This window comes from Gallus gallus (assembly GCF_016699485.2).
Source record: "Gallus gallus isolate bGalGal1 chromosome 32 unlocalized genomic scaffold, bGalGal1.mat.broiler.GRCg7b 32_unloc4, whole genome shotgun sequence".
In the NCBI taxonomy this organism is placed as follows: Eukaryota; Metazoa; Chordata; class Aves; order Galliformes; family Phasianidae; genus Gallus; species Gallus gallus.
The window spans coordinates 16,227-43,198 of record NW_024095951.1 but is presented as its reverse complement, the minus strand read 5'-3'; the positions used below and the strand labels follow the sequence as shown (position 1 = coordinate 43,198).

Genomic DNA, 26,972 nt, shown 5'->3' with positions numbered 1-26,972 from the left:
TGGCTTTAGGTCACAGGGCCCTCATGCCTCTCTGGCTGAGGCTTTAGGCCCCGGGGCTGTGCTGGCCACTCAGGCGCTGCCTTTAGGCCCTAGAGCTTGTGCCGGCCTAGAACAAGGTGCATTTTAAAATTGGTCATGGAAGGAAATGAAAGCAAGAGAGCACTGAGCTCTTCTGTGTGTTTCCTGGATTGGGATAGAGACAGGAGAGCGTGCTCAGCCTCCCTCGTGTGGTTGCTTGTATTCAGCAACAGCAGCCGCAGCTGGAGAACATCGTCACATCTTTATTAGGCGCTCCTCCGACTGTCTCTTTTTGCCTCTGTTTTCTGGAATGCAGGGATTTCTCTTTGTGGCCCACAAACTCTTTGTGCCAGGATAACCAAGTATGAATTCTCACTGCTCTTTACCCTGCTCAAGAGAAGATGGCTGTACTGTGAGGGCAGGTGGGGCAGGGACGAGGGTCAGGAGCAAGGGCAGAGTGCTTTCTTTGTTACTCAATGGAAGGGCTGTGCTTTCTGCAGGTGGATTTGCCATAGTGCTTCTTGACATGTGGAAATCAGACCCTCTAGCCGGGAAGGATATAGAGCAGGCCTGTGTTTCTTGGTGACGCGCGTACACCCTGGTGCAAGGGGGATCGCTCCACCTCACCTGCACACCGTCAGGAGAAATTGGGCTATAGATGTCGGTCGAACTAATACATAATCAAGAGTTGACAGGAATTTGGAGACATATTCATTACATTCCCGAGAGCCCATGAGCATGCAGTCCCTCCCCCCCTTGCGCGTGCATAGTAGGGCGTGATGATGAAGGCTCATAGTCTTCCTCGCTGCAAACTTCTGACCCCGAGGAGGGGGGGCAGCCCCCGAACCGCTTTCAGCTTGCCCTGGACACATCCAATCACCTCCCTGCCAAATCATTCCCAGCTGCTCTCCAGTCCTAATCTTTACGGCCTTCATCCTCCCTCTTATTCCAGACCTAGTGTCTGTGAAAGCGCTTGGAATGCAGGCTCCTCTTCTCACTCTTCAATACCCCTCCGATGGGACGCAGCACCACACAGCGCTGAGTCACACCGAGACACTGAGGAGTGAGTGAGCAGAGCGGAAGGAATGGCGAAAACGTGGGTCTGAGCGGGGGGACTGAGCGGCTCGAGGAGTGCTCGAAATCCCGTGGCAATGAAGAACGACACTCTCCCACAACCCACACCCCCCCACGCGTCTCCCTGGGCGCCATCGGCCCGCCCGCACCCGGCCCGCGGACCGCCCCGCAGAGGGAACCGTCCCGGGCGGTACCTGGGCGGTATCCGGGGCCGCTCCCAGCGCCGTGCGATGCACCGCGGCTCCGTCGGGGCCGCCTCTCCTCACCGCCACCCCCCTTCACTTCACTTCACTTCCCTTCGCTTCACTTCACAGGCGGCCAGCGGGGGCTGCGAGGGGCGATGCCCGCCGAGCCGAGCCGAGCCGAGCCGAGCCGAGCCGAGCCGAGCCGAGCCGAGCCGAGCCGAGCCGAGCCGAGCCGAGCCGAGCCGAGCCGAGCCGAGCCGAGCCGAGCCGAGCCGAGCCGAGCCGAGCCGAGCCGAGCCGAGCCGAGCGTGGTCCTGAGAGAGAGCCGCGCCGGGAATGGGGCGCGCACGGCTGCTGTGATTGGCCGCGCTGCCAGCGGCGGCCGCTGATTGGCTGCGGCGGTGCCGGTGGAGGACGGTTGTGGAGGCCCGGCGGGTGTGATGGCGTCCGCCCGGCGTGGCCGCCGTTGCGCTTTGTGCCTTTACGGCCTGGTCGTGTTGTGTGTGGGCGTTAAAGGCGCCCGAAGCGATTTGGCAGTGAGTGTCGATGTGCTGTTCTGGTAAGTGGTGGGCACAGTGGCAGCCAGCACGGCCGCGGGGCCAACAGATCACCCGTGTGGGCCCAGGCACGGCCTGCTGTGTGTCCCTCCCTCGTCCTCCATCCCTTCCGTGCCACCATCCATTCCTTCCCTTGTGCTCTTCTCCATCCCTCCTCCCCATGTCTCCCGACGGGCCCTGGCTTGTCCCGTGCACCGTGGTCCCAGTGGTGTGAGCGAGGTCCCTTTGGTTGCCCCTCATGTCCCCAAGCTGGGCCGGTGCCCCCTGTGTCCCTTCCTGCCGTAGGAACGCCCGCAGCAGCTGGCTGCTGTCCCCAGGCTGTGGTATTTTGCAGACAACAGCTTTTCCCTCCTCGAATTGTTTTACAGCCCCTTATGATCTCTTTTCTCAATGCTAACAGTTGTCACGAGCTCAGTCGTCTAAGAATTTGAGACTGGAGTTCACCTAAGGGGACTGGAGTGAACCTAATGAGGTTGAATGAGGCCAAGTGCAGGGTGCTGCACTTGGGCCGGGGCGGTCCCAGGTACTTGGATAAACTGGGCGAAGAAGCCCTTGAGAGCAGCCGTGTGGAGAGGGACTTGGGGGGTCCTGGTGGACGAGAAGCTGGACGTGAGCCAGCAGTGTGCGCTTGCCGCCCAGAAGGCCAACTGTGTTTCTGGGCTGCATTACAAAAAGGGTGTCCAGCAGGGAGAGGGAGGGGATTGTCCCGCTCTGCTCGGCTCTTGTGAGGCCCCATGTGAAGCACCGCGTCCAGGCCTGGAGCCCCCAGCACAGGAAGGACGTGGCGCTCTTGGAGCAGGTCCAGAGGAGGGCCACTAAGATGGCCAGAGGGCTGGAGCACCTCTCCTGTGAGGAAAGGTTGAGGGAACTGGGCTTGTTCAGCTTGGAGAAGAGAGGGCTCCGGGGAGACCTAAACCAACGCCTAACCCAAACCCTAACCCTAGCCCAACATCTAAACCAACACCTAATCCTAAACCTAAGGCAATCCCTAATCCTAAACCTAAGCCAACAGCTAACCCTAACCCATCCCCTAACCCAATCCATAGCCCTAAGCTTAAGCCTAACCCTAAGCCAAACCCTAGCCCTAACCATAGCCCTAACTCCAGCACTAACCGTAATGGTAAACTTAATGATAATCCTAACCCTAACACAAACCCTTCTTTCCGGAGCTGGGGAAACCGACTCCAGAAATGCCATCTGAGGGAACAGACATCCTGGCAGATAGAACAAACCAGGTGTGAGCACTGTCTTTCCAAAGTTACACTGAAGCCGTTGGAGGGAAAGGTCGGACCTCAGGCCTTCCCGCGGCACCAACTACTGACGGCGGATTTGCTCACAGATCCTTCACAGCTGTTTCAAAGAACCATTCTGTGATTCCATGATCTTCCAGGACCGTTCCAAGCCACACCATCCTGTGGTTCTATCATCTTCCAGGACTCTTGCAACACAAACCATTCTATGGTTCTGTGATCACTAAGGAACCTCCCAAGCCACGCCGTCCTGCAGTTCTATGATCTTCCAGGACCCTTCCAACACGGACCATCCTATGGTTCTATGATCTTCCAGGACCCTCCTGTGCGGGTGATATCACCATGACGTGATGACCTCACAGATGCCCTGGGGTGGGGCAGGGGCAGTGGGTCAGCGCGGAACCTGCTGGCCCCATTCTGCGGGTGGTGCTGGTCCAGCGAGGAGCTGTGCGAGTGGTGCAGTAATGCGGGCCCAGTGTGTCAGCAGAAGATTAAGGGCGGTGTGGCGTGCGAAGCTGGTGGAGGAGGAGCTGCTGGTGAGCTCTGGGTGCACAGACACAGAAGGGCCGGCGGGGGGAGCTGCCGGCTGGAGGCAGCAGAGGGCCGGGCACCTCCGGTGGGATGCAGAGCTGCCGGCAGCACCTCGGTGCCAACGCTGCTCCTCTCCCTTCACACAGGCTCATGCGGCCGTGGAGAAGTGCAAGGCCGTGGCCAGGGAATCCTTGATGAAGGTGAGCAGATGTCCCCTCGTGTAGGTCTGCATCTCCAGCCCTGTGGGCACTGGTTACCCCGACGGAGGGGGCAGGAGGGGATGGCGGCATGGAGCTGCCGTCAGACGGAGCTCCGTGGGAGTGCTGCTGCCCTGATGGCTGCTCCTCTTCTTCTTTCCCACAGGATGCCCAGAAATTACGGGCAGAAAGAACAGCTGCCAGGAAAGAGAAGCTGAAGCAGGTAGGGGGGAGCGGGGGCTCGTCCTCAGAGCTCAGCGTCCTCACAGCTTTGGCTCTGTGGGAGGACCTCGGTCCCCGTCCCTCGGGTCCATGGGGCCCGGCGCAGCCGCCCCACATGGCACACCCTTTGTCTTTGCAGGAGAAGCAGCTCGTTGCCCAGCTGGAAGAGCAGCTGCAGGCTGAGACAGAGGAGATGGAGGTAGCGTGGAGGGACGAGGGGATGGGGGCTGCCCGCCCCCGCGTGGGGACCTGGAGGACGTCTGCAGCAGGCACGGGCACTCACGCTTTTGTCTGCCAGGTGCTGCGCCAGGAAAAACAGCACCTGCAAGAGGAGCGGGAGGAGCTGGAGCTGGAGGGTGCCTGGTGAGTGGGACTGGGCCTCTGCAGCACCCGGGGCAGCAACGGGACTGCAGTGCTGCTGGGCTTGGGGCTTGGGTTTCAGTTGGGCACATGGTGTGACAGAGCAGCCCGACCCCAGCCCGGGGGTGGGCACGCACTGCTGGGGAGCCTGCGTGCTGACAGAGGCCGGCACCCTCCAAGCAGGCCTTGTTCCCTACAGGCAGCAGCATCAGCTGGAGCTGGAGGCAGCCCACGTGCCTGGGGCTGTGCTGCCGAAGCTGGTGGAGGCAGAGCTGGTAAGGGGCAGAGCCCAGCGCACCCTCACCCTGTCCGACAAGGTTCTCCTCGGGGACAGGGCTCCCTGCAGTGCTGGGGCTGCCACTGTCCTGCACGAGCTCCGGCTGTGCAGCAGGGCCTGACCAGCACCCCTGCCCTGTCTTCACCTACAGGAGAAGAAGGAGCAGGCGAGGAGACGAGGGCTCGCCTTCTGGATGAAGTGAGTATCCCCTCATTGCCCTGTGCCCAGCCAGCAGCAGCCGGGCTCCAGGCAGTGGGCTGATGGCCTGGACCCCGCTGCAGCCGGCGGGGCTCCCGGGCGGCCCCTTTGGTGCTGTGTGGGGCTGTGCTGCCGTGGGGTCGGAACGCCTCATTCCCAGCCCGGCCGTCTTTTGCCCCCCAGGACAATCTGCCTCATCTTCGTCAGCCTCCTGCTGCTGCTCGTTGCTGTGCTGGGCTCTGCAGTGCTGTACGCCCAGCACTATGACCAGGAGCTGTTGTATCGGCTCCTGCTGCGAGTGCTGCCCCAGGCAATGTACGCTTCCCCGGCGTACTTTGCGAGCAGGAGCCTGCGTGTCGTCTGTGATGGGCTGCTGCCCATCTGACCGCCCCTCTCAGTCCCCCCTCCCAGCTCGGGGCTGCGCGGTGGGGCGCGGGGAGAGAGCTCTGTCCCCACGGAAGGGGCCTCTCCTGTGCTCCTGCCCCCAGGGGCGCACAGGCACAGCTGTGGGGCAGTGCCGGCAGGCGGCTGAGTGCTGGGACTTTGGACTTACAAATAAGTTGGTACTGTCGTCGTCAACTGAACACCACCACCTCCGACGACCCATCAGACTGAAGATGTGCACCTGACGCCAGGACGTGGCTTCTTGGATTCTTTGAGTCTTCGTAGCAGCCATTTCCTTCAGCTGGTTACCTGTAAGGCTTATGAATTGTAATTAGCCCATTAGGCAATGTTACCTCCAGTGGGCTGTTGTCAGTTGTTAAGAATGCTGTCAATAAATGGATGTGTATTAATCCTCTGAGTTTGGATGACTCCATTGCGGCAGTGACCCTTTGCTGACCAGGGGAGGCGCGACTCGGGAGATGGAAAAAGATTCACCCCCTCAAAATGCACTGAGTGGGACGAGACAGAGATTGATATGTATACGTCATAAAATATTTTACAAACGGGCAACAAACCCGAAAACAAGTGGGACATCAGACCTCGTTTTTGTGAAAGGAATGTGTCAGCGTCTGGAAAAGACCAGCAAGGACTGATGGGGGTGAATAGAGACCAATAGGAATCAGTAGAAACCAATTGGAATGCACCCCTGTGTGCCTCGAGGCCAGTGCTGGCCTCTCAGGGTGGGGCTGTGTCTTCAGACCCTGAGTCCTGTGCTGAGCTCTCTAACTGTGGTAGTGGCTTGAACTCCCCGGATTGGTTCCAGCCTGTCAGGCTGTGGCTTCAGGCCCTGGGGCCGGTGCTGGCCTCTCTAGCAGTGGCTTCAGGCCCCAGGGCACGTGCTGGCCCTTTGGGCTGTGGCTTTAGGCCCTGGAGCTGGTGCTGGCCTCTCGATGCCGTGACTCTGGCTTTAGGCCCAGGGCTGGTGCTGGCCTCTCAGGCTGGGGATGAGTCTTCAGGATGCAGCGCCAGTGCAGGCCTGCCTGCCTGTGGCTTCAGGCCCCGGGGTCTGTTTAGGCATCTCGGGCTGTGGCTTTAGGCGCTGGGGTCGGTGCTGGCCTCTCTTGTGATGGCTTTAGGTCACAGGGCCCTCATGCCTCTCTGGCTGAGGCTTTAGGCCCCGGGGCTGTGCTGGCCACTCAGGCGCTGCCTTTAGGCCCTAGAGCTTGTGCCGGCCTAGAACAAGGTGCATTTTAAAATTGGTCATGGAAGGAAATGAAAGCAAGAGAGCACTGAGCTCTTCTGTGTGTTTCCTGGATTGGGATGGAGACAGGAGAGCGTGCTCAGCCTCCCTCGTGTGGTTGCTTGTATCCAGCAACAGCAGCCGCAGCTGAGAACATCGTCACATCTTTATTAGGCGCTCCTCCGTCTGTCTCTTTTTGCCTCTGTTTTCTGGAATGCAGGCATTTCTCTTTGTGGCCCACAAACTCTTTGTGCCAGGATAACCAAGTATGAATTCTCACTGCTCTTTACCCTGCTCAAGAGAAGATGGCTGTACTGTGAGGGCAGGTGGGGGCAGGGACGAGGGTCAGGAGCAAGGGCAGAGTGCTTTCTTTGTTACTCAATGGAAGGGCTGTGCTTTCTGCAGGTGGATTTGCCATAGTGCTTCTTGACATGTGGAAATCAGACCCTCTAGCCGGGAAGGATATAGAGCAGGCCTGTGTTTCTTGGTGACGCGCGTACACCCTGGTGCAAGGGGGATCGCTCCACCTCACCTGCACACCGTCAGGAGAAATTGGGCTATAGATATCGGTCGAACTAATACATAATCAAGAGTTGACAGGAATTTGGAGACATATTCATTACATTCCCGAGAGCCCATGAGCATGCAGTCCCTCCCCCCCTTGCGCGTGCATAGTAGGGCGTGATGATGAAGGCTCATAGTCTTCCTCGCTGCAAACTTCTGACCCCGAGGAGGGGGGGCAGCCCCCGAACCGCTTTCAGCTTGCCCTGGACACATCCAATCACCTCCCTGCCAAATCATTCCCAGCTGCTCTCCAGTCCTAATCTTTACGGCCTTCATCCTCCCTCTTATTCCAGACCTAGTGTCTGTGAAAGCGCTTGGAATGCAGGCTCCTCTTCTCACTCTTCAATACCCCTCCGATGGGACGCAGCACCACACAGCGCTGAGTCACACCGAGACACTGAGGAGTGAGTGAGCAGAGCGGAAGGAATGGCGAAAACGTGGGTCTGAGCGGGGGGACTGAGCGGCTCGAGGAGTGCTCGAAATCCCGTGGCAATGAAGAACGACACTCTCCCACACCCACACCCCCCCACGCGTCTCCCTGGGCGCCATCGGCCCGCCCGCACCCGGCCCGCGGACCGCCCCGCAGAGGGAACCGTCCCGGGCGGTACCTGGGCGGTATCCGGGGCCGCTCCCAGCGCCGTGCGATGCACCGCGGCTCCGTCGGGGCCGCCTCTCCTCACCGCCACCCCCCTTCACTTCACTTCACTTCCCTTCGCTTCACTTCACAGGCGGCCGCGGGGGCTGCGAGGGGCGATGCCCGCCGAGCCGAGCCGAGCCGAGCCGAGCCGAGCCGAGCCGAGCCGAGCCGAGCCGAGCCGAGCCGAGCCGAGCCGAGCCGAGCCGAGCCGAGCCGAGCCGAGCCGAGCCGAGCCGAGCCGAGCCGAGCCGAGCCGAGCCGAGCCGAGCCGAGCGTGGTCCTGAGAGAGAGCCGCGCCGGGAATGGGGCGCGCACGGCTGCTGTGATTGGCCGCGCTGCCAGCGGCGGCCGCTGATTGGCTGCGGCGGTGCCGGTGGAGGACGGTTGTGGAGGCCCGGCGGGTGTGATGGCGTCCGCCCGGCGTGGCCGCCGTTGCGCTTTGTGCCTTTCCGGCCTGGTCGTGTTGTGTGTGGGCGTTAAAGGCGCCCGAAGCGATTTGGCAGTGAGTGTCGATGTGCTGTTCTGGTAAGTGGTGGGCACAGTGGCAGCCAGCACGGCCGCGGGGCCAACAGATCACCCGTGTGGGCCCAGGCACGGCCTGCTGTGTGTCCCTCCCTCGTCCTCCATCCCTTCCGTGCCACCATCCATTCCTTCCCTTGTGCTCTTCTCCATCCCTCCTCCCCATGTCTCCCGACGGGCCCTGGCTTGTCCCGTGGCACCGTGGTCCCAGTGGTGTGAGCGAGGTCCCTTTGGTTGCCCCTCATGTCCCCAAGCTGGGCCGTGCCCCCTGTGTCCCTTCCTGCCGTAGGAACGCCCGCAGCAGCTGGCTGCTGTCCCCAGGCTGTGGTATTTTGCAGACAACAGCTTTTCCCTCCTCGAATTGTTTTACAGCCCCTTATGATCTCTTTTCTCAATGCTAACAGTTGTCACGAGCTCAGTCGTCTAAGAATTTGAGACTGGAGTTCACCTAAGGGGACTGGAGTGAACCTAATGAGGTTGAATGAGGCCCAGTGCAGGGTGCTGCACTTGGGCCGGGGCGGTCCCAGGTACTTGGATAAACTGGGCGAAGAAGCCCTTGAGAGCAGCCGTGTGGAGAAGGACTTGGGGGTCCTGGTGGACGAGAAGCTGGACGTGAGCCAGCAGTGTGCGCTTGCCGCCCAGAAGGCCAACTGTGTTCTGGGCTGCATTACAAAAAGGGTGTCCAGCAGGGAGAGGGAGGGGATTGTCCCACTCTGCTCGGCTCTTGTGAGGCCCTATGTGAAGCACCGCGTCCAGGCCTGGAGCCCCCAGCACAGGAAGGACGTGGCGCTCTTGGAGCAGGTCCAGAGGAGGGCCACTAAGATGGCCAGAGGGCTGGAGCACCTCTCCTGTGAGGAAAGGTTGAGGGAACTGGGCTTGTTCAGCTTGGAGAAGAGAAGACTCCGGGGAGACCTCATGGTGTCCTTCCTGTACTTGAAGGGAGTGTATAAACAGGAGGGAGAACGGCTGTTTAGGAGGGTGGATGGTCATGGAACAGGGGGGAATGGTTTTAAACAGAGACAGGGGAGGTTTACGTTAGATATGAGGAGGAAGTTTTTCACCCAGCGGGTGGTGACGCACTGGACCAGGTTGCCCAAGGAGGCTGTGGATGCCCCATCCCTGGAGGCATTCAAGGCCAGGCTGGATGTGGCTCTGGGCAGCCTGGTCTGGCGGTTGGCGACCCTGCCCACAGCAGGGGGTTGAAACTGGATGATCATTGTGGTCCTTTTCAACCCAGGCCATCCTATGATCCTTCGATATGATTCTAGGACTGCTTCCAGCCTTTCGGGCTGTGACTTCAGGCCCTTGGGCCGATGCCGGCCTTGCTGAGTGGGGCTTCCGGCCCCAGGGCATGTGCTGGCCCTTTGGGCTGTAGCTTTAGGCCTCGGGGCTGATGCCAGCCTGTCAGGCTGTGGATGTGCCTTCAGGCCCCAGGGCCAGTTCTGGCCTCTTGGGCTGTGGCTTTAGGCCCCGCTGCCGGTGCCAGGCTCCCTGTCTGTGTTTGTGGCTTTAGGCCCTGGAGGTGGTGCCGGCCTCCCAGGCCGTGACTCTGGCTTTTAGCCCCTAGGCCAGTACCGGCCTGTCTGGCTGTGGCTGTGGCTTTAGGGCTCTCTGTCCCTGGTGCCGGCCTCTCGGGCTGGGGATGAGGCTTCAGGCGGCGGCACGGTGCAGGCCCTCCTGCCTGTGGCTTCAGGCCCCGGGTCGGTTTAGGCATCTCGGGCTGTGGCTTTAGGCGCTGGGGTCGGTGCTGGCCTCTCTTGTTGTGGCTTTAGGCCCCACGGCTGGTGTTGGCCTCTCAGGCTGTGCCTGTATTTTTGGGTCCTGGGGCCGGTGCTGACCTTTCAGGTTGGACTATAAGTATAGGGAGGCCTGGCAGGTGGACTGTATCACACCAATCAGAATCATTAGAAACCAATTGGAATGCACCCCTGTGTGCCTCGAGGCCAGTGCTGGCCTCTCAGGGTTGGGATGTGTCTTCAGACCCTGAGTCCTGTGCTGACCTCTCTAACTGTGGTAGTGGCTTGAACTCCCCGGATTGGTTCCAGCCTGTCAGGCTGTAGCTTCAGGCCCTGGGGCAGGTGCTGGCCTCTCTAGCAGTGGCTTCAGGCCCCAGGGCATGTGCTGGCCCTTTGGGCTGTGGCTGTAGGCCGCAGGGCCAGTGCTGCCCTATGTGGCTGTGGCTTTAGGCCCCAGGGCTGGTGCCGGACTCACTGGATGTGTCTGTGGCTTTAGGCCCTGGAGCTGGTGCTGGCCTCTCAATGCCATGAGTCTGGCTTTCTGCCCCCGGGCTGTGCTGGCCTCTCTGCCTCTGACTGTGGCTGTAGGCCCAGAGCTGGTGCTGACCTCTCAGGCTGAGGATGAGTCTTCAGGATGCAGCGCCAGTGCAGGCCTGCCTGCCTGTGGCTTCAGGCCCCGGGGTCTGTTTAGGCATCTCTGGCTGTGGCTTTAGGCGCTGGGGTCAGTGCTGGCCTCTCTTGTGGTGGCTTTAGACCACAGGGCCCTCATGCCTCTCTGGCTGGGGCTTTAGTCCCCGGGGGCTTTAGTCCCCGGTGGCTTTAGTCCCCGGGGCTGTGCCGGCCACTCAGGCTGTGGCTTTAGGCCTTAGAGCTTGTGCTGGCCTAGAACAACGTGCAATTTAAAATGGCTCATGGAAGGAAATGAAAGCAAGAGAGCACTGAGCTCTTCTGTGTGTTTCCTGGATTGGGATAGAGACAGGAGAGCATGCTCAGCCTCGTGTGTTTGCTTGTATCCAGCAAAGAGGAGGTTCTTTTATTCCATGTACACCTGACAGAGAGCTTAAGACACCACGGGTTAAATGTTAGCCCGTCCAGTTTATTACAAACCCAAGTTGTTTAGGGAGATGGGGAAGGGAAGACGGGCGATAGAAAAGATAGCAAATAAAAGCAAGCCGTCTTTGTAGGAAGCAAGAGAGAGACAGTCACCACCACAGGTCCAGCGTGGTTCGTAGCTCAGACGTCGATCTACAGTAGTGATGGGTCATCAGGGGTCGTTGTTCAGTTGACGACAACGGTCAGCTCTCTTTGGAGTGGCGGCTTGTGGCTTTGGGATCTCAGCAGAAACTCCTTTGTCCCCATCTCCCGCGCCTTGCCAGCAGATAGGAGGGAGCAGGGAGGTGCCCACCTGCATCCTGGTTTTCGCAGGATACGATGGCGTTGTTCCCTCACTTCTCCTGTACCAAGCTGGAGTTTTTGGTCACAGCCCACACCTTCCTCAAGTAAACACTCCTCAGCACTCTTTTCCAAAGGCAAAGAGCTGCAAAGAAATGCTTTCAAATGTAAAATTGTCCACCAAGTGATGCTGATTGCCACACCCACCTGTCATCTCCTAGCTAAGTCAGAGTCTTATGGCAAGAAGTGCCTCCGAAAGCAAACTTGGAGCCAAAACCAAAGAAGGGTGCAGACAGGCCCCCAGGAATGGCACAGAGAGGAATCGCACACCTGTTTGGCAGCCTCAGGTGGAGCTCTGCTTCTCCTGGGCACCCCATGCCCTGGTCAGCATGGACAGGACATCCCCCGCCTGGGGAGCCCCGCTTTGGTCTTTGGTGGCTGACTCTGCAGAGATCTGGTCCTCCTGTGCATCAGTGGCACCGCAGCAGAGGCGCTGTAGGTGCGCTCCTCGGGCAGGCTGGTCTCAGAGCTCGAGGACCATAGGGCTGCCAGTGGTGTTTGTTGCAGGGCTGGGGCTCCACGGTGCTTTCTGAGCTTGGCCTGTGCCTTTTGCGGCACTCCTCCTCCAGCGGGGGCTTTCACCGCGCCGTGTTCTTCTTCTTTGCCACTTGGAGGTTGCGCTGCCTCTGCTGGAGCCATCTCTGCCGCCTTGCTTTTGGTAGAGCATTTTCCCTTCTTTTTTTTCTGAGGCTGCTTTTTGGCAGAAGACGCCCCCGGGACCGCTGGCAGCTGACTGAAAGGACACAGCGGGAGGGGTCTGCCTGAGTGGGTGATGGCTTTGGGGCCGTATAATGCAACCCCGAGCCAGGACCCTGGGCTGCAACGCAGCCTTCCCCACGCGCAGCTCTCGGGGCGCGCTGGCGCTCTCTTGAGGGCTGGAGAGGGGCCAGCCGTGTGAAATGGGGGCTCCCGGCAGCCCCATCCCACCACTCCACGTGCTGCATTCAGCACTGCTGGCCGGCCCTGAACAGTGACTGCCTGGGCTTGGGGAATGGGCCCTTGCCGGCTCAGGGAAACACCCCGTGCAGATCCCAACCCTGAGCCTGCAGTCTCACCTGGCCTTCTTCTTGACATCGCTTGTTTCCTTCTCAGGCTGTTTTTCCACTAGAAAGGTAACGCGGATCCAGCTGGGGAGGGGTGGCAATTCAGGAAGTTCCTCTGGAATTGGGAAGGAGAGATCTCGTCAGAGGGGGATGACTGTGAACCTGCTGGCCCGGTGACACGCAGGCCTGTCCCAAAGCACCCGAGAGGGCCGCTCTGCTCCCCTCGCAGATGCGATCCCCAGAGACCGCGGGCCCTCTGTGTCTCGTGCCCAGCTCCTCCTCTCCGGGGACGCAGCTCTGTTTTGAGGCTGCCTGAGTGGCATTTGCTCTGGGAAAGAGGAGCTGGGTGGTGCGAGTGAGGTGGCAGTCTCTTTTGGGAGCTCGTTTCCTGTGAGGAGGACTGGGCCTAGGACCCCCCCAGCTCTTGCCATAGCCAGGGATGGGGGCACTGTGGGAACATCGCACCCAGCGTCTTAGACTTCATGAGGACAACATGTGGTCAGGAGGAGAGGCAGTGCCGAGCTGCCGTGAATGGTTTCACAAGTCAGAGCCTTTGGATGATTCGTGGGCTGAGGATTTTCCCATCGCACGTTGGATGCGTGTAGGATGGAGAGGAGCTGGCAGCTGCTTTACCTTTCTTGCCCTGGTCAAGAGGTGGCAATGGGACATGGCAGGCCTTGCGGGCTGTCCTGGGTGGTGGTTTGGGTACAAACTCCCGTCGAAACCTGTACAAAAGGAGAAGACACGGTGTGAGCCACGGCTCCAGCTGCACTTTCTGCTCGCTGGGATCACCTGCTCACAGGCAGACGGTCACATCACCTATTTTTGCCTGGGTTCCCATGGCAGGACGCCCATGGTCACAAGGAGCAAACGTTGCTGCAGGAGAGCTGAGCAGCTGCATCAAGCAGGGGCTGCAGCCACAAACATACTCACCTGGGAAAGACGATGACTCGGCCACAGGACGTCAGGGAGGCTACAGCTGCCACCCGGGACACCACCATGTCCTCGCAGCCGGGGCACCTGCAGGGCAGGAACAGGGAGGATGTGGGACGTCCTTGTCACAGATGAGGCACTGGAGAGTGCTGGAGGAGCCCAAGGCCGGAGAGCTGACAGCACCACAGCACTTGCATGGCCCGGGCAGCTGGCCAGCTCCTGGTGAGCCACGTGCAGGCAGCACAAGGGCCATGGAGAAGCCAAAAGCTCACCTTGAAAACAACTTTCTCTAGGTTCTCTTTCCCGCTGATCCTCTCGAGGAAGTCGTAGTAGAACTTCATCTGAACTCTCGTTCCCTCGATGAGGAGCACTCCTATGTCCTTCAGGACAAAGGCAATGTTCTCCCCCTTCCTCAGGCAGTGGGAAACGAGGGACGTGGTGCCAAATATGCAGGCCTTCCCAGTCTGCCAGGTCACAGATGCGGCCGCGGCCACCTCAGTGTACTTGAGGGGCTGCACCTCCTTATGGCCTGGAAAATCACACCAGAGTGTCAGAGTCTGTCACGCAGCGGCTCTTCCACCGGTGCTTCCCAAGTGCTGCTCATTGCAGTCACCACCCAGGACAACGCCCTCTTTGGACGGTCTCTGTGGAGGGGGTGGTTTGCTTTTGAGAATGGAGGCGAGAGCCCCCTTTGTCCCATCTGTGCAGCCAGAAAGGGTTGAAGCCCCCTTCTACCTGGTGGGTAGCTCTCCATCAGGTTGTGGATGCCCGCAAGGTTCCTGGCCAGGCAAAACGCAGGCCACTGCAGAGTCATGGCTCCATCCTCAGCCTCAATCCGTTCGGAGACGATGCTGAAGGAACCGAAGGTGGGAATTCGGACCCCCTGCGTGTGAAAGAGAAGGGAAGGGCCGAAGGGTTAAGGCTGGAGGAAGAGCTGAAGGTTGCCCTGTGCGGGGACTGTGCTTCGAGTCCTGCTGTGCCCTCTCCCACTGTTCAGAAGCCCAGGCCAGGCCAGGGCCGTGGGAGAGTTGTTAGCAAGGAGCTGCCCGGTCCTCTCCCTTCCTCCCTTTGCCCTCCCACAACACAGCACAGCAGTCAAGGCAGAAGCAGCCTCGTGGAAGCCAGAGGTTTCCAGAGACTGGGGTCAGCCCCAGCACACCACACCACATACCACAAGTCATACCACGCATGCGGGAGGCCCGCTGGTACTTGACAGGGATTTGGGGGCTGAGTTCCCTGCTTGCATTCTGTGGCCCAAGGCGAGGGGACTCCCCACCCCTCCAAGCAGACAAGCAGGAAGACTTGGCCGACCCACCTTGCGTAGCAGGAGCTGCTCCTGGACGTAGACGGCCACCGCATCCCAGACGGCAACTCGCTCTGGAGGGCAGAGGAAAAGCGGGTCACACTCTGCTTCTGCCGCTTCCCGGCGCTCCTACTGCCTCGCAGCGGGAGGGAGGTGGCAGATGGAAAGTGTCCTCACTGTCCCCAGCCCCAAAGGGAGACAGCCCTGAGATGGTCCCCGTGCTGGCTCTCCCGCTCAGTGCCAGGACTTGCTGGCAGCTCTGCTCCTGTGCTGCCAGTGGACCCGCGTACCTTTGGCGGTGACCTCTGGCATTTTGTAGTCACGCTGTGTCGCGGGGCCATCCTCCCAGAATTGGATCTTGGCCCGCTTCACCGCAGCAGGACGCCCCGCATTGGCAACAGCCACGTGGGAGCTCATCCCTTCCAGATGCATCTGCTCTCTGCCCGATGCTCCTTCAGGATGCAGGGGCCACCACTGGGCACCGCCTTCAGACCCCTCCTGGCTGGCCGTGTCATAGACGTCGCCACGGCGACACAGCGGCAAGCGGCCAATGCTGTCAGTTGCCCATTATGACAAGCGCTGGCACAGCAGCCTGCTGCCCGCCCTGACACGGCACGAGCCCAGCTCTGCCCCTTGCTGGTTGGCACTCCCCACACCTGGACCCCTTGTGTGCCAGCAGCACCACACCAGAGGTGGTGGTCCTGGGCCCCTCGCTCCTAAACTTCAGTCATTTGGCTGATCGGGAGCTTGGTGGCTGCAGCGCTCACTTACTCCCTTTGGGCACCGAGGGCAGGCTGGCCTTTGAGCTCCATGAAGACCACGGGGCGGGTTTCGCTGCCTTGACTCGGCCCAGGGCTGGTGCTTGGCCTTGGATTCCAAGCATAGCCCTGAGTTCGGCCAGATGCTTTTCAGGCAGAAGACACCCCTGGAACACCCATGCCCTCTTAGAGATGGTCAGCTGAACGCCTCGAGAAGGTGGGAGAGAGAAGCAACATTTCCAGGGAGCTCGGCAGCAGACGTCTATTCTCTGCTTTCCTTCTGAAGGGAGCTTCTACTTTTTCTAAGAGCAGGAGATGTTTCAAAGGAAGCGTGATACCCTGAAGAGCAGCTTGGCCATGGGACTCAATTTGACTCACAATACAGTTTGGAAGAGAAAAATGCACACCCGTCTATGAAATGCTCAATTGCAGTTATTTTACACGGAGCCTGCGTTTCAGGGAGGCTGAACCTTCCCACCAATGCTCCGTTCCGTGTTGTTGCCATGCAGTGATGGCATTCCATGATGGCAGCAGAGGGGCACTCTGACCAACTGCCGTCTGACACGGAAGTGCGGATGAAGCAAAGGAGTGGAACTGAACTCCTTTGTGCAGAACAAATGGCACCCACTGACATTCAGGGCTCTAGGCCCCGGGGCCGGTGCCGGCCTCACTGGATGTGGCTGTGGCTTCAAGTCCCGGGGCCGATGCCGGCTTCTCTGTGGCTTTTGGCCCAAGGACCGTTGGTGGCCTCTGTGGCTGTGGCTTTAGGCCTTGCTGCTGGTGCCAGCCTCTCTGCCTGTGGCTTTAGCTTTAGGCCTTGGGCTGGTGCTGGCCTCTCAGGCTCAGGGTGGGGTTTTAGGCTCCTGGGTCAGTGCTGGCCTGTCTGCCTATGGCTTTAGGTCCTGGGCTGGTATAGGCCTCTCAGGCTGTGGCTTTTGGCGTTAAGCCCCATGGCCAGTGGAAGCCTCCCTGGCTGAGGCTTTAGGCCCCGGGGCGGGTGCCAGCCTCTCCTCTTGTGGCTTTTGGCTTTAAGCCCCATGGCCAGTGGAAGCCTCCGTGGCTGAGGCTTTAGGCCCCGGGGCGGGTGCCAGCCTCTCCTCTTGTGGCTTTAGGCCCCGGGGCTGTGCTGGCCACTCAGGCGGTGCCTTTAGGCCCTAGAGCTTGTGCCGGCCTAGAACAACGTGCAATTTAAAATGGCTCATGGAAGGAAATGAAAGCAAGAGAGCACTGAGCTCTTCTGTGTGTTTCTTGGATTGGGATAGAGACAGGAGAGCGTGCTCAACCTCATGTGGTTGCTTGTATCCAGAACACCAGTCACAGCTGAGAACATCGTCACATCTTTATTAGGCACTCCTCCGACTGTCTCTTTTTGTCTCTGTTTTCTGGAATGCAGGCATTTCTCTTTGTGGCCCACAAACACTTGTGCCAGGATAACCAAGTATGAATTCTCACTGCTCTTTACCCTGCTCAAGAGAAGGTGGCTGTACTGTGAGGGCAGGTGGGGGCAGGGACGAGGGTCAGGAGCAAGGGCAGAGTGCTTTCTTTGTTACTCAATGGAAGGGCTGTGTTTTTCAGGTGGATATGTCGTGGTGCTTCTTACAAGGACTGACTAACGGTGGGATGAGATGTGCCCTGAAGGGGGTGTGCTTGCCACCTTGGAAATAGGCAAATACAAATAATTTATCAGGACGGTATCTCTGATGAAAGCAGAATCTCTGCACAACTGCAATGGCAGGCCTCCTGCAAGCAGGAGAGCACACAGAAAACAGCCTTCCACTATTTACTCCCTGTTATCGACGCTTACCTCTTTCTCCCCTCACTGGTTCCTCATTGGCTGAGTACTTCAGGTTCACAATCTTCCCGATGCTCAGCTAAACGTACGGATACTGGATCAACATAACTTGTTGCTAGCTAAGCACATGTCACTCATTAGTTAACGTGTGCTCACGTGTGCTCATTCAACACTCAGCCACTGTTTCTGGGCATCTGCTTGCCCTTGGATAGAGACAAGCTTGGCAGGAGGATAGAGGGGAGTATCTTCATGCCTGCCTGTTGCACCTACCCACAGAGCGAGGCAATCCAACCTTGTGCAGAGGCCCTGGCTTCTTTGATGTTGGTCAAGTCTGTTTTTCTCTTGCTGAGGTTCTCTTATCTAAACAGTATAGCCCTACAATATGCTTTCTAGTCCATCGTACTATCCCTATACTATCTGGAACATTTAAAAACCATTGCAGTTCTGCAAGCAAGAACTAATCACATAATTCAGCAGCTATACTTCTGAAATACGCTACTAACATATCCAGTATTTCTACCTTTTCACATCAGCTATTTCTAAGGACAAGTTACAAAATACAAATCCATTGTGCTCTACTTCTTCGGATCAATTCCCCATTTTCAGTATCTAATGCAGAAACAACATTCCATTCCTACAATTCCCCCCTTTTCTTCTTCTTACATTGTTGATTTCTGCAATTCTTTTATATGGTACAATCTTACAGATATCATCTTTGCTGTCTTCATTCCCCATCTCCTCTCACACCATCATTTTATCCAAATGTGGTGGTGGCTCCCTTGCTGTTTGCTTCAAGTAGTGCTGTCTCGATCAGTTGTTGAACCAGTCCCTTCACACACAGGATAACACAGCAACCGATGGCCATCAGTGCTCCTTCTAGTTAAATGCATCAGGGATTCCAAGGAGTGGAGAGTTAAAATCGTCGGCTTGGCCACATACTGCACAATGACTGAGACTGGCATACTTTGCAAAGCTTTTGGGTTTTTTTTTTTTTTTACATAAGCATTTGCATCAAAAGCCGCACTTATCAAATTTCTCACTATTACAAGAGCCCATATTTACTGTCTTTGGATTTGCAGTTTTAAAGGTCCAGCTGACTTCGATTCCCATTGTGTTCAAGGAATCTTATTGACCCTAGTCTAATGCATCCACAGCGCTTGTTCTTTAACTTTGACAGCTGTGTGGGACGTTAGCAGCACCTGGAACAGACCTTCCCAGCTTGGTTCCAGGGGTGGGTCTGAAAGAGATCTAATATATACACATAATCTCTTTGTAAAATATGATTTATCAAGCTGTCAAGGCCTTGGGCTCTTGTTCCTAGAACCAGTTTCTCTGTTTCCCAAAGCTATTTCTGCCCTGTTGGACAATCTTTACAATCAAGGGAGCTCCCTGGTTGGAGGATATTGTTGCACTAACCCCAAACCTTGGAATAATCTCCTGCAACAATACCTCGGCTACTTCTTTGGCTTTGCAGAGGGAATGCTTCTGGCCACCCTGGAAAGGTATTGGTTTCAACTAGCATATAACAAAACCCTCCTTTTTTCCTGGTAGTTCCAAACAAAAAACAATTTGCCATTGTTGCCCTGGAAGGTTCCCTTTCCTAATAGGCCCCACTTGTACCCTGTTCCTGGTACTAGATTGCGCAATTACTTTCTACTGTTTGTCCCCTCAGTATGTTTCAATAGGTTCCCTTAGAACCAACTTCCATAAAGTACTAAAGGGCACAACAGCGCGTCCATCTGGGTACGCACCCATCTGTCAGCTAGCTCTCTTCCCTTCTAAATCATTAATTAGATTCCCGTCCCCTCTAAAATGCTCCACAGGCTGACTCAGGTTCAGAGATTTGAAGTTTACCATCTGGAATTAAAGCCAGTTCTGCTAATTTCTTTTCCTTCAACTGCCTGTTTTGCCACCTGATCCCTATCATATTTCCAGTTTCCTGGACAGTGTCACCTTTCTGATGTCCATCACAGTGTATAACAGCCACGCTCTTTGGTAGATATACACCGTGCTCAATTTGTTTTCCCTGTGTGTGAGCACTCCTTGCTCTTTCCAGATGGTACCATAAGTGTGTGCCACCCCAAATGCATATTTAGCATCTGTCCATACGTTTAAGGCTATTTTAGACCTCTTAGTGGAAGTCCCTACAGGTAACGGTTGTACTCTGATTACCTGCTCAGTAGCAGTTACTGCATATCCTGCCTTACGGTTCCTTTGTCTCACTAAACTGCTTCTGTCGATGAATGCAGGAATCCTCAGCATCATCTGGTAGTTCCTTCTTTAGGTCTGGCCCACTGGCACAGACAGTCTCCATGCAGTCACACAGTGCCGGCTCGAAGGTAGCTCTGCGTTGGTGTCCTGGGAGCCCAGCAAATTGCTTCCTTCCTTCTCTTTGATCTGTTGAGAAACTTGATAACCATCTAAGCCAAGAAATGCATCAAACTCACAGTACACTGCACACAGTCCTCTGTGCTTACTGGGCACCCACATGCTGCAGTAACGTTCCACCCTGGGATGGAGGAACCCATGTCTTGGGCTCACAAGCCGACTGGCTCTCACAAATCATTGGGCTGTTCTCACAACCCTGCGTAACACTGTCCAGGTTAACTGACGCTTTTCTCCCCATTCTGGGGGTCTCCTATTCAAAGGCAAATAACCTTAGGCTTCCTTTGGCCAAACCAGGCAGAAAAGGCATCCTTCAAATCCAGAAGGTAAACTCCACCTACTCCTTCCCTAACTTAGTTAATAAAGTGTATGGATTTGCCACTACAGACTGTATACATTCAACAATTCTATTCCTTGCCCTCAAATCTTGTACTAAACTATAGCACTTGCTCTCCAATTTTTCATCAGCAAGATTGGAGTACTGTATTTGGATTCACATTCAATTAGTAATCCAAAATCCAAAAGTTACCTAGTTTTTCTTTTATCCTTCTACAGTTGCATATCCTCAAAGGGCACTGCTTTACCCTGACTGAGCTAGCACTAGCTCTTGCTTTTAACTTAGGGCTGCAGTTTGTCTCTACCAGCCATCCCTGGTACCCACACTCCTAAGCATACTTTATTTAAGATTTCTGTAACTTCTGGGGGTACAACATTGTTTTTCTCAGTTTGTATTAAAGCCAGACTTACAATTTTCCATCAGTTAATCTTGTTTGACCCTTAGCTCCAGTTTTATTGAATTTAATCTCTGCATCCATTTGTTCTAATAAGTCTTGCCAGGGTAACGGTTTTGGAGAACCTGGCTTGTACAAGGATTTATGTATTCCTACTTATTTTCTCAGCCTATATTTAATTGATCCCAAAAGGTAAGCTTTTTCTTGTTGGGCACTAGCTCCTACTACTGTTACAAAAACCATCTCCGGGTGGTAAGAGGCACCCGTACCCACCAGAAAATAAACCTCTTTATCCTTCTCCCCTAGCTGTAGTTTAAACAGTGGATCTGCTACGGTAAACTTCCCAGGTTCCCATCATCCAGCTTTTGTGATCAGAGATGGTTCCCTCGTTCCCTCTCACTCAGCTTGATAGGATTTCTCCACCAGCGTCCCATTTCCCTGCAGTTTGTGGGGCAGAGCCCTCCCCCCACCTCTTCCTGAAGGGACCTCTGGGTCCTATGGCCCTGCTCTATTGCAGCAACAGTAGCAGCTGCTGTTGTTCTTCCCAATCTCCTCCCTATCTCTGTTCCTCAGTCACTTCTTCCATACCACTCATCTCTCTTCAATCCTGACATCCCTGTTACACCTTGCTCATCTCTGCCTTCCTCAGCCTTGTCTTTCCCAAACCTTTTTCACTTTCCAAACTCTCATCGTTACATGAACTACTAACATCATATTTCAGCATCATCTAGCACTGGGATTTCGGGTTTCCTAGATCTCTGCAGATGAAGGCTATTCTCATTTCCAGTGCCCCGTCCTCTCCACCCCCCCTTCACAAATAGCACTGTTTACAGCAGCAGTCTCCGGCCCTGGCTCCCTTTCTCATTCCAAGTTCTGCTCATGGGGGTCCCTTCAAAACCCACGAATCAAACACCCTCCAGTTTCCACAAACACCCAATACTTGGTCTCATGATTAGAATACTCACTTAGAAAAACTGGTCCCGCTACTTCATATCTGTTCCCAGTTTCTCATTTGATGTTCCCTCTGTCTCACCCACAACGTCTCTCCTGTGAGCCAAAATACAACCCAGGGAGTCATTTCTGGTATCTTCTTAGACACCCCTTGTCCCATAACAGCTTCTTAATAATACTTTCACACCACAAACAGTTAACAGTCACAAAGACAGTGACAATAACCAGGACAGTTTATCCTCAGGATCCTTCCTCTCTCCACCTCCCCACAGGACCCGACCTTTCTTCTGTACTCCTTTCCCACTCTTGCACAGCTGCCCACCTAATTGCACCTCCTTCTTCTCCAGTAAACAACATACCCATGAGAAACATCATTGCCATCCCTGAGAGGAAATTAGGCTCCACAAATTGATCTAACTGTTCTGCTCCTCTTACAGGATCCTCAGTTAAGGAATTCATTTCCTTTTGGAAATTCCTAACCTCTCTGCTAGTCAAAAGGGGGAGACCCCCTGGACACCCCAAGACCCCTCCAGGACATCTCCAGACCCTTCTGGATTAATCCAATGACCCTCTAGATCCATTTGGGGACACCCTGGCCACCCCAAGACCCTTCTGGGACACCTCTAGTTCCTTCTGGATGACTCCAGTGCTGGACAGGGGGGTTGTGGGGGGGAAAAAAAGGGTTAGTGGGGCTTCTATGGGGTGGAAGGAAAGTCGGGGTGGAGAGGAGGGTTGCGGGGAATCTAGGAGGGAAGGTGTGAATGAGACTTCTGTGGGGTGGAAAGGGGGTCTGGAGGTGGAGGGAGGCATGAAAGGGAGAAACTGAGGGGTTCTGGGGGGCTTCTATGGGGTGGAAAAGAGGTCTGGGGGCAAAGAGAGGGAGTTGTGGGGTGGAAAAAGAGGGAAAAGAGGCTTCTGTGGGTACAACGGGGGACTGGGGGTGGTGTGGAGCATTGTGGAGGGGAACTTAGGGAGTTGAGGGGGGGGGGTGGCAATGCGGCTTCTGTAGGGCAGAAAGGGGAGTCTGGGAGCGGACAGGGGGGTTGTGTCTGGGGAAAAAAGGGTGAGTGGGGTCTCTATTCAAAGGAAAAGGGGCCTGGGGGTGCAGAGGGGGTGGCAGGGGGAAGCTGGGGGGTTGTGAGGGGCTTCTATGGGGTGGAAAGGGGGTCTGGGGGAGATCTTGGGGGGTTTTGGAGCGGGAAGGGAGGAATGGGGTCTGTAAGATGTTGAAAGAGTGTCTGAAGTGGGAAAGGGGTGAACAGAGTCTCTAAGAGGCAGAAAGAGCATCTGGGGGAGGAGTGAGGGGTGGGACAGGAGAGTCAGAGGTTGTGGGGGGATTCTATTGGACAGAAAGGGGGTCTGGCTGGAGGGGACTGGGGGGCAAAATGGGGGACTGGATACCAGGGGACAGGGAGGAGGGCACGGGGTGGGGGGGGGGGAGGGAGAGGGGGAGGTACAGGGGACTTTGGGAGTCAGAAAAAAGGGGTCAGGAGGTGGGGGGGAAGGGAGGACAGGAGGCCCTGTGGAGTAAAATAGAGGGGAGTGGGGGGTGGGGCGGGGGACAGGGGACACCAGAGATCAGAATAGTGGACTAGGGAGGGAACGGGGGGAGGGGAGGGGACGGACCCTGGGGATCAGAATGGGAAATGGGTGGACACGGAGGGAAGGCACTGAGGGGAAGGGGGGAAAAGGACTCAAGTGGTCAGAATGAGGGAACTAGAGGATGGGGACTGGGTGTAAACCTAGGGGACAGACAAAGGCCCTGGGGGGCCGTTGTGGGCGGCCCATGGCGGGGGGAGAGGGGGGACACAGGGCACCTCCTGCCCCCGGGCAGAGGCCCTGAGGACCACAAAGGCCCCACGGGGCCAACACAGAGCGAGCGGCACGCGGCCCCCCACCCTCTTAGCCCCGGCACATGAACCGATCCCCCCACCCCTCGGAACACCCACCTGTAGAAGCTGAGGCGGCGCCCGGAGCCGCCCCGCGGCGTTGGAGCACTGCGGAGCACAGCAGGACAACCTCGAGGCCGCCGCCTCACCCGGGCGCAAGGCGATGACGTCACAGCGTGGGACGACGCGCCATGGCAGCATCCAAAGGGGACAGCCGCGCTGAAGCGCGGTTGTTACGGATACACAGCCACGCGTGCGCCGTCGTCACGCGGACGGCTGTACGCCGTGCCATGAATGAGGGCGCGCCGTCGCCGTCGCCGTCGCAACGCAGCTGAGTGACGTCCTGGCAGATAGAACAAACCAGGTGTGAGCACTGTCTTTCCAAAGTTACACTGAAGCCGTTGGAGGAAAGGTCGGACCTCAGGCCTTCCCGCGGCACCAACTACTGACGGCGGATTTGCTCACAGATCCTTCACAGCTGTTTCAAAGAACCATTCTGTGATTCTATGATCTTCCAGGACCCTTCCAACCCACAACATCCTGTGGTTCTATCATCTTCCAGGACTCTTCCAACACAAACCATTCTATGGTTCTGTGATCACTAAGGAACCTCCCAAGCCACGCCGTCCTGCAGTTCTATGATCTTCCAGGACCCTCCTGTGCGGGTGATGTCACAATGATGTGATGACCTCACAGAGGCCCTGGGGTGGGGCAGGGGCAGTGGGTCAGCGCTGAACCTGCCTGCCTCATTCTGCGGTTGGTTCTGGTCCAGCGAGGAGCTGTGCGAGTGGTGCAGCAATGCGGGCCCAGTTTGCCAGCGGGACATTAACAGATCTGCAGCGTGTGAATCTGCTGGAGGAGCTGCTGCAGGTGAGCTCTGGGTGCACAGACACAGAAGGGCCGGCGGGGGGAGCTGCCGGCTGGAGGGCACCCTGCCCATGGCATGGCAGCAGAGGGCCGGGCACCTCCGGCGGGATGCAGAGCTGCCTGGCAGCACCTTCGGTGCCAACGCCGCTCCTCTCCCCTCCCACAGGCTCATGAGCGCGCCGTGGAGAAGCGCAAGGCTGAGGCCAGGGAATCCTTGATGAAGGTGAGCAGATGTCCCCTCGTGTGGGTCTGCAGCTCCAGCCCTGTGGGCACTGGTTGCCATGATGGAGGGGGCAGGAGGGGACAACGGCATGGAGCTGCCATCAGACGGAGCTCCGTGGGAGTGCGGATGCCGTGATGGCCGCTCCTCTTCTCCTTTCCCGCAGGATGCCCAGCAAATACGTGAAAAAAGAACGACTGCCACGAAAGATGAGCTGGATCAGGTAGGGTGGAGCGAGGGCCCGTCCTCAGAGCTCAGCGTCCTCACAGCTCTGGCTCTGCGGGAGGACCTCGGTCCCCGTCCCTCGGGTCCATGGGGCCCAGTGCAGCCGCCCCACATGGTACACACTTCGTCTTTGCAGGAGAAGCAGCTCATTGCCCAGCTGGAACAGCAGCTGCAGGCTGGGAGAAAGGAGATCAAGGTAGTGTGGAGGGGCGAGGGAATCGGGGCTGCCCGCCCCTGCATGGGGACCTGGAGGACATCTGCAGCGGGCACGGGCACTCACGCTTTTGTCTGCCAGGTGCTGCGCCAGGAAAAACAGCGCCTGCAAGAGGAGCGGGAGGAGCTGGAGTTGAAGAGAGCCTGGTGAGTGGGACTGGGCCTCTGCAGCACCCGGGGCGGCAACCGGACTGCAGTGCAGCTGGGCTTGGGGCTTGGGTTTCAGTTGGGCACATGGTGTGCACGGGGATGGGCACGCACTGCTGGGGAGCCCGCGTGCTGACAGAGGCCGGCACCTCCAAGCAGGCCTTGTTCCCTACAGGCAGCAGCATCAACAGCAGCTGGAGGCAGCCCACGTGCCTGGGGCTGTGCTGCCGGAGCTGGTGGAGGCAGAGCTGGTAAGGGGCAGAGCCCAGCGCACCCTCACCCCATCCGACAAGGGTGTCCTCGGGGACAGGGCTCCCTGCAGTGCTGGGGCTGCCACTGTCCTGCACGAGCCCCGGCTGTGCAGCAGGGCCTGACCAGCACCCCTGCCCCGTCTTCACCTACAGGAGAAGGCTGAGCAGGCGAGGAGACGTGGGCTTGTCTTCTGGATGAGGTGAGTATCCCCCATTGCCCTGTGCCCAGCCGGCAGCAGCCGGGCTCCCGGCAGTGGGCTGATGGCCTGGACCCTGCTGCAGCCAGCGGGTCTTGTCCCCTTTGACGCTGTATGCGGCTGTGCTGCCGTGGGGTCGGGACGCCTCATTCCTGGCCCTCTTTTGCCCGCCAGAACGATGTGCTTCATCTTTGTCAGCCTCCAGCTGCTGCTTTTTGCCGTGCTGGGCTCTGCAGTGCTGTACGCCCAGCACTATGACCAGGAGCTGTTGTATCGGCTCCTGCTGCGAGTGCTGCCCCGAGCAATGTACGCCTCCCTGGCGTACTTTGCGAGCAGGAGCCTGCGTGTCGTCTGTGATGGGCTGCTGCCCATCTGACCGCCCCTCTCAGTCCCCCCTCCCAGCCTGGGGCTGCGCGGTGGGGCGCGGCGAGAGGGCTCTGTCCCCACGAAAGGGGCCTCCCCTGTGCTCCTGCCCCCAGGGGCGCACAGGCACAGCTGTGGGGCAGTGCCGGCAGGCGGCTGAGTGCTGGGACTTTGGACTTACAAATAAGTTGGTACTGTCGTCGTCAACTGAACACCACCACCTCCGACGACCCATCAGACTGAAGATGTGCACCTGACGCCAGGACGTGGCTTCTTGGATTCTTTGAGTCTTCGTAGCAGCCATTTCCTTCAGCTGGTTACCTGTAAGGCTTATGAATTGTCATTAGCCCATTAGGCAACGTTACCTCCAGTGGGCTGTTGTCAGTTGTTAAGAACGCTGTCAATAAATGGATGTGTATTAATCCTCTGAGTTTGGATGACTCCATTGCGGCAGTGACCCTTTGCTGACCAGGGGAGGTGCGACTCAGGAGATGGAAAAAGATTCACCCCCTCAAAATGCACTGAGTGGGACGAGACATAGATTGATATGTATACGTCATAAAATATTTTACCAACGGGCAACAAACCCAAAAACGAGTGGGACTATCAGACCTCGTTTTTGTGAAAGGAATGCGTCAGCGTCCAGAAAAGACCAGCAAGGACTGATGGGGGTGAATAGAGACCAATAGGAATCAGTAGAAACCAATTGGAATGCACCCCTGTGTGCCTCGAGGCCAGTGCTGGCCTCTCAGGGTGGGGCTGTGTCTTCAGACCCTGAGTCCTGTGCTGAGCTCTCTAACTGTGGTAGTGGCTTGAACTCCCCGGATTGGTTCCAGCCTGTCAGGCTGTGGCTTCAGGCCCTGGGGCCGGTGCTGGCCTCTCTAGCAGTGGCTTCAGGCCCCAGGGCACGTGCTGGCCCTTTTGGCTGTGGCTTTAGGCCCTGGAGCTGGTGCTGGCCTCTCGATGCCGTGACTCTGGCTTTAGGCCCAGGGCTGGTGCTGGCCTCTCAGGCTGGGGATGAGTCTTCAGGATGCAGCGCCAGTGCAGGCCTGCCTGCCTGTGGCTTCAGGCCCCGGGGTCTGTTTAGGCATCTCGGGCTGTGGCTTTAGGTGCTGGGGTCGGTGCTGGCCTCTCTTGTGATGGCTTTAGGTCACAGGGCCCTCATGCCTCTCTGGCTGAGGCTTTAGGCCCCGGGGCTGTGCTGGCCACTCAGGCGCTGCCTTTAGGCCCTAGAGCTTGTGCCGGCCTAGAACAAGGTGCATTTTAAAATTGGTCATGGAAGGAAATGAAAGCAAGAGAGCAC

At 57.3% G+C, this 26,972-nt stretch overlaps 3 protein-coding genes across 3 annotated transcripts; 2 read left to right on the top strand and 1 right to left on the bottom strand.

Moving 5' to 3' along the window:
- The first annotated feature begins 1,664 nt into the window (after nt 1–1,664).
- On the top strand, nt 1,665–5,663 carry LOC121108698 (trichohyalin-like). The gene is made up of 9 exons (XM_040656782.2): nt 1,665–1,836; nt 3,269–3,620; nt 3,762–3,815; nt 3,979–4,035; nt 4,174–4,233; nt 4,333–4,397; nt 4,594–4,669; nt 4,823–4,869; nt 5,053–5,663. Exons 2-9 carry the CDS (start codon nt 3,435–3,437, stop codon nt 5,252–5,254), a joined length of 747 nt encoding a protein of 248 aa, XP_040512716.1. The 5' UTR covers nt 1,665–1,836; nt 3,269–3,434; the 3' UTR covers nt 5,255–5,663.
- Nucleotides 5,664–8,076: 2,413 nt separating this feature from the next.
- Nucleotides 8,077–26,088, top strand: LOC124417068. Its single transcript, XM_046906021.1, has 6 exons — nt 8,077–8,219; nt 23,837–24,056; nt 24,220–24,276; nt 24,440–24,858; nt 25,034–25,109; nt 25,263–26,088. Exons 2-6 carry the CDS (start codon nt 23,985–23,987, stop codon nt 25,311–25,313), a joined length of 675 nt encoding a protein of 224 aa, XP_046761977.1. The 5' UTR covers nt 8,077–8,219; nt 23,837–23,984; the 3' UTR covers nt 25,314–26,088.
- On the bottom strand, nt 12,453–15,143 carry LOC107050233 (coiled-coil domain-containing protein 81-like). The gene is made up of 8 exons (XM_046906022.1): nt 14,971–15,143; nt 14,693–14,754; nt 14,113–14,260; nt 13,650–13,906; nt 13,378–13,464; nt 13,245–13,273; nt 13,078–13,169; nt 12,453–12,559 (listed from the first exon to the last, which is right to left on the bottom strand). The coding sequence occupies exons 1-8, from the start codon at nt 15,110–15,112 to the stop codon at nt 12,453–12,455; spliced, it is 924 nt and encodes a 307-aa protein (XP_046761978.1). The 5' UTR covers nt 15,113–15,143.
- Nucleotides 26,089–26,972: the final 884 nt, after the last annotated feature.

Excerpts from the sequence above, each read along its gene's own strand:
- LOC121108698 (XM_040656782.2), top strand. The coding sequence starts at position 3,435 with ATGACCTCACAGATGCCCTGGGGTGGGGCAGGGGCAGTGGGTCAGCGC. Across the intron at positions 4,398-4,593 it reads CTGGAGCTGGAGGGTGCCTG|GCAGCAGCATCAGCTGGAGC; the intron begins GTGAGTGGGACT and ends TGTTCCCTACAG. Across the intron at positions 4,870-5,052 it reads GGGCTCGCCTTCTGGATGAA|GACAATCTGCCTCATCTTCG; the intron begins GTGAGTATCCCC and ends TTTGCCCCCCAG.
- LOC107050233 (XM_046906022.1), bottom strand. The coding sequence starts at position 15,112 with ATGCATCTGGAAGGGATGAGCTCCCACGTGGCTGTTGCCAATGCGGGG. Across the intron at positions 14,755-14,970 it reads GCCAGAGGTCACCGCCAAAG|AGCGAGTTGCCGTCTGGGAT; the intron begins GTACGCGGGTCC and ends TCTGCCCTCCAG. Across the intron at positions 13,465-13,649 it reads TAGAGAAAGTTGTTTTCAAG|GTGCCCCGGCTGCGAGGACA; the intron begins GTGAGCTTTTGG and ends CCTGCCCTGCAG.
- LOC124417068 (XM_046906021.1), top strand. The coding sequence starts at position 23,985 with ATGCGGGCCCAGTTTGCCAGCGGGACATTAACAGATCTGCAGCGTGTG. Across the intron at positions 24,277-24,439 it reads CCAGGGAATCCTTGATGAAG|GATGCCCAGCAAATACGTGA; the intron begins GTGAGCAGATGT and ends CCTTTCCCGCAG. Across the intron at positions 24,859-25,033 it reads CTGGAGTTGAAGAGAGCCTG|GCAGCAGCATCAACAGCAGC; the intron begins GTGAGTGGGACT and ends TGTTCCCTACAG.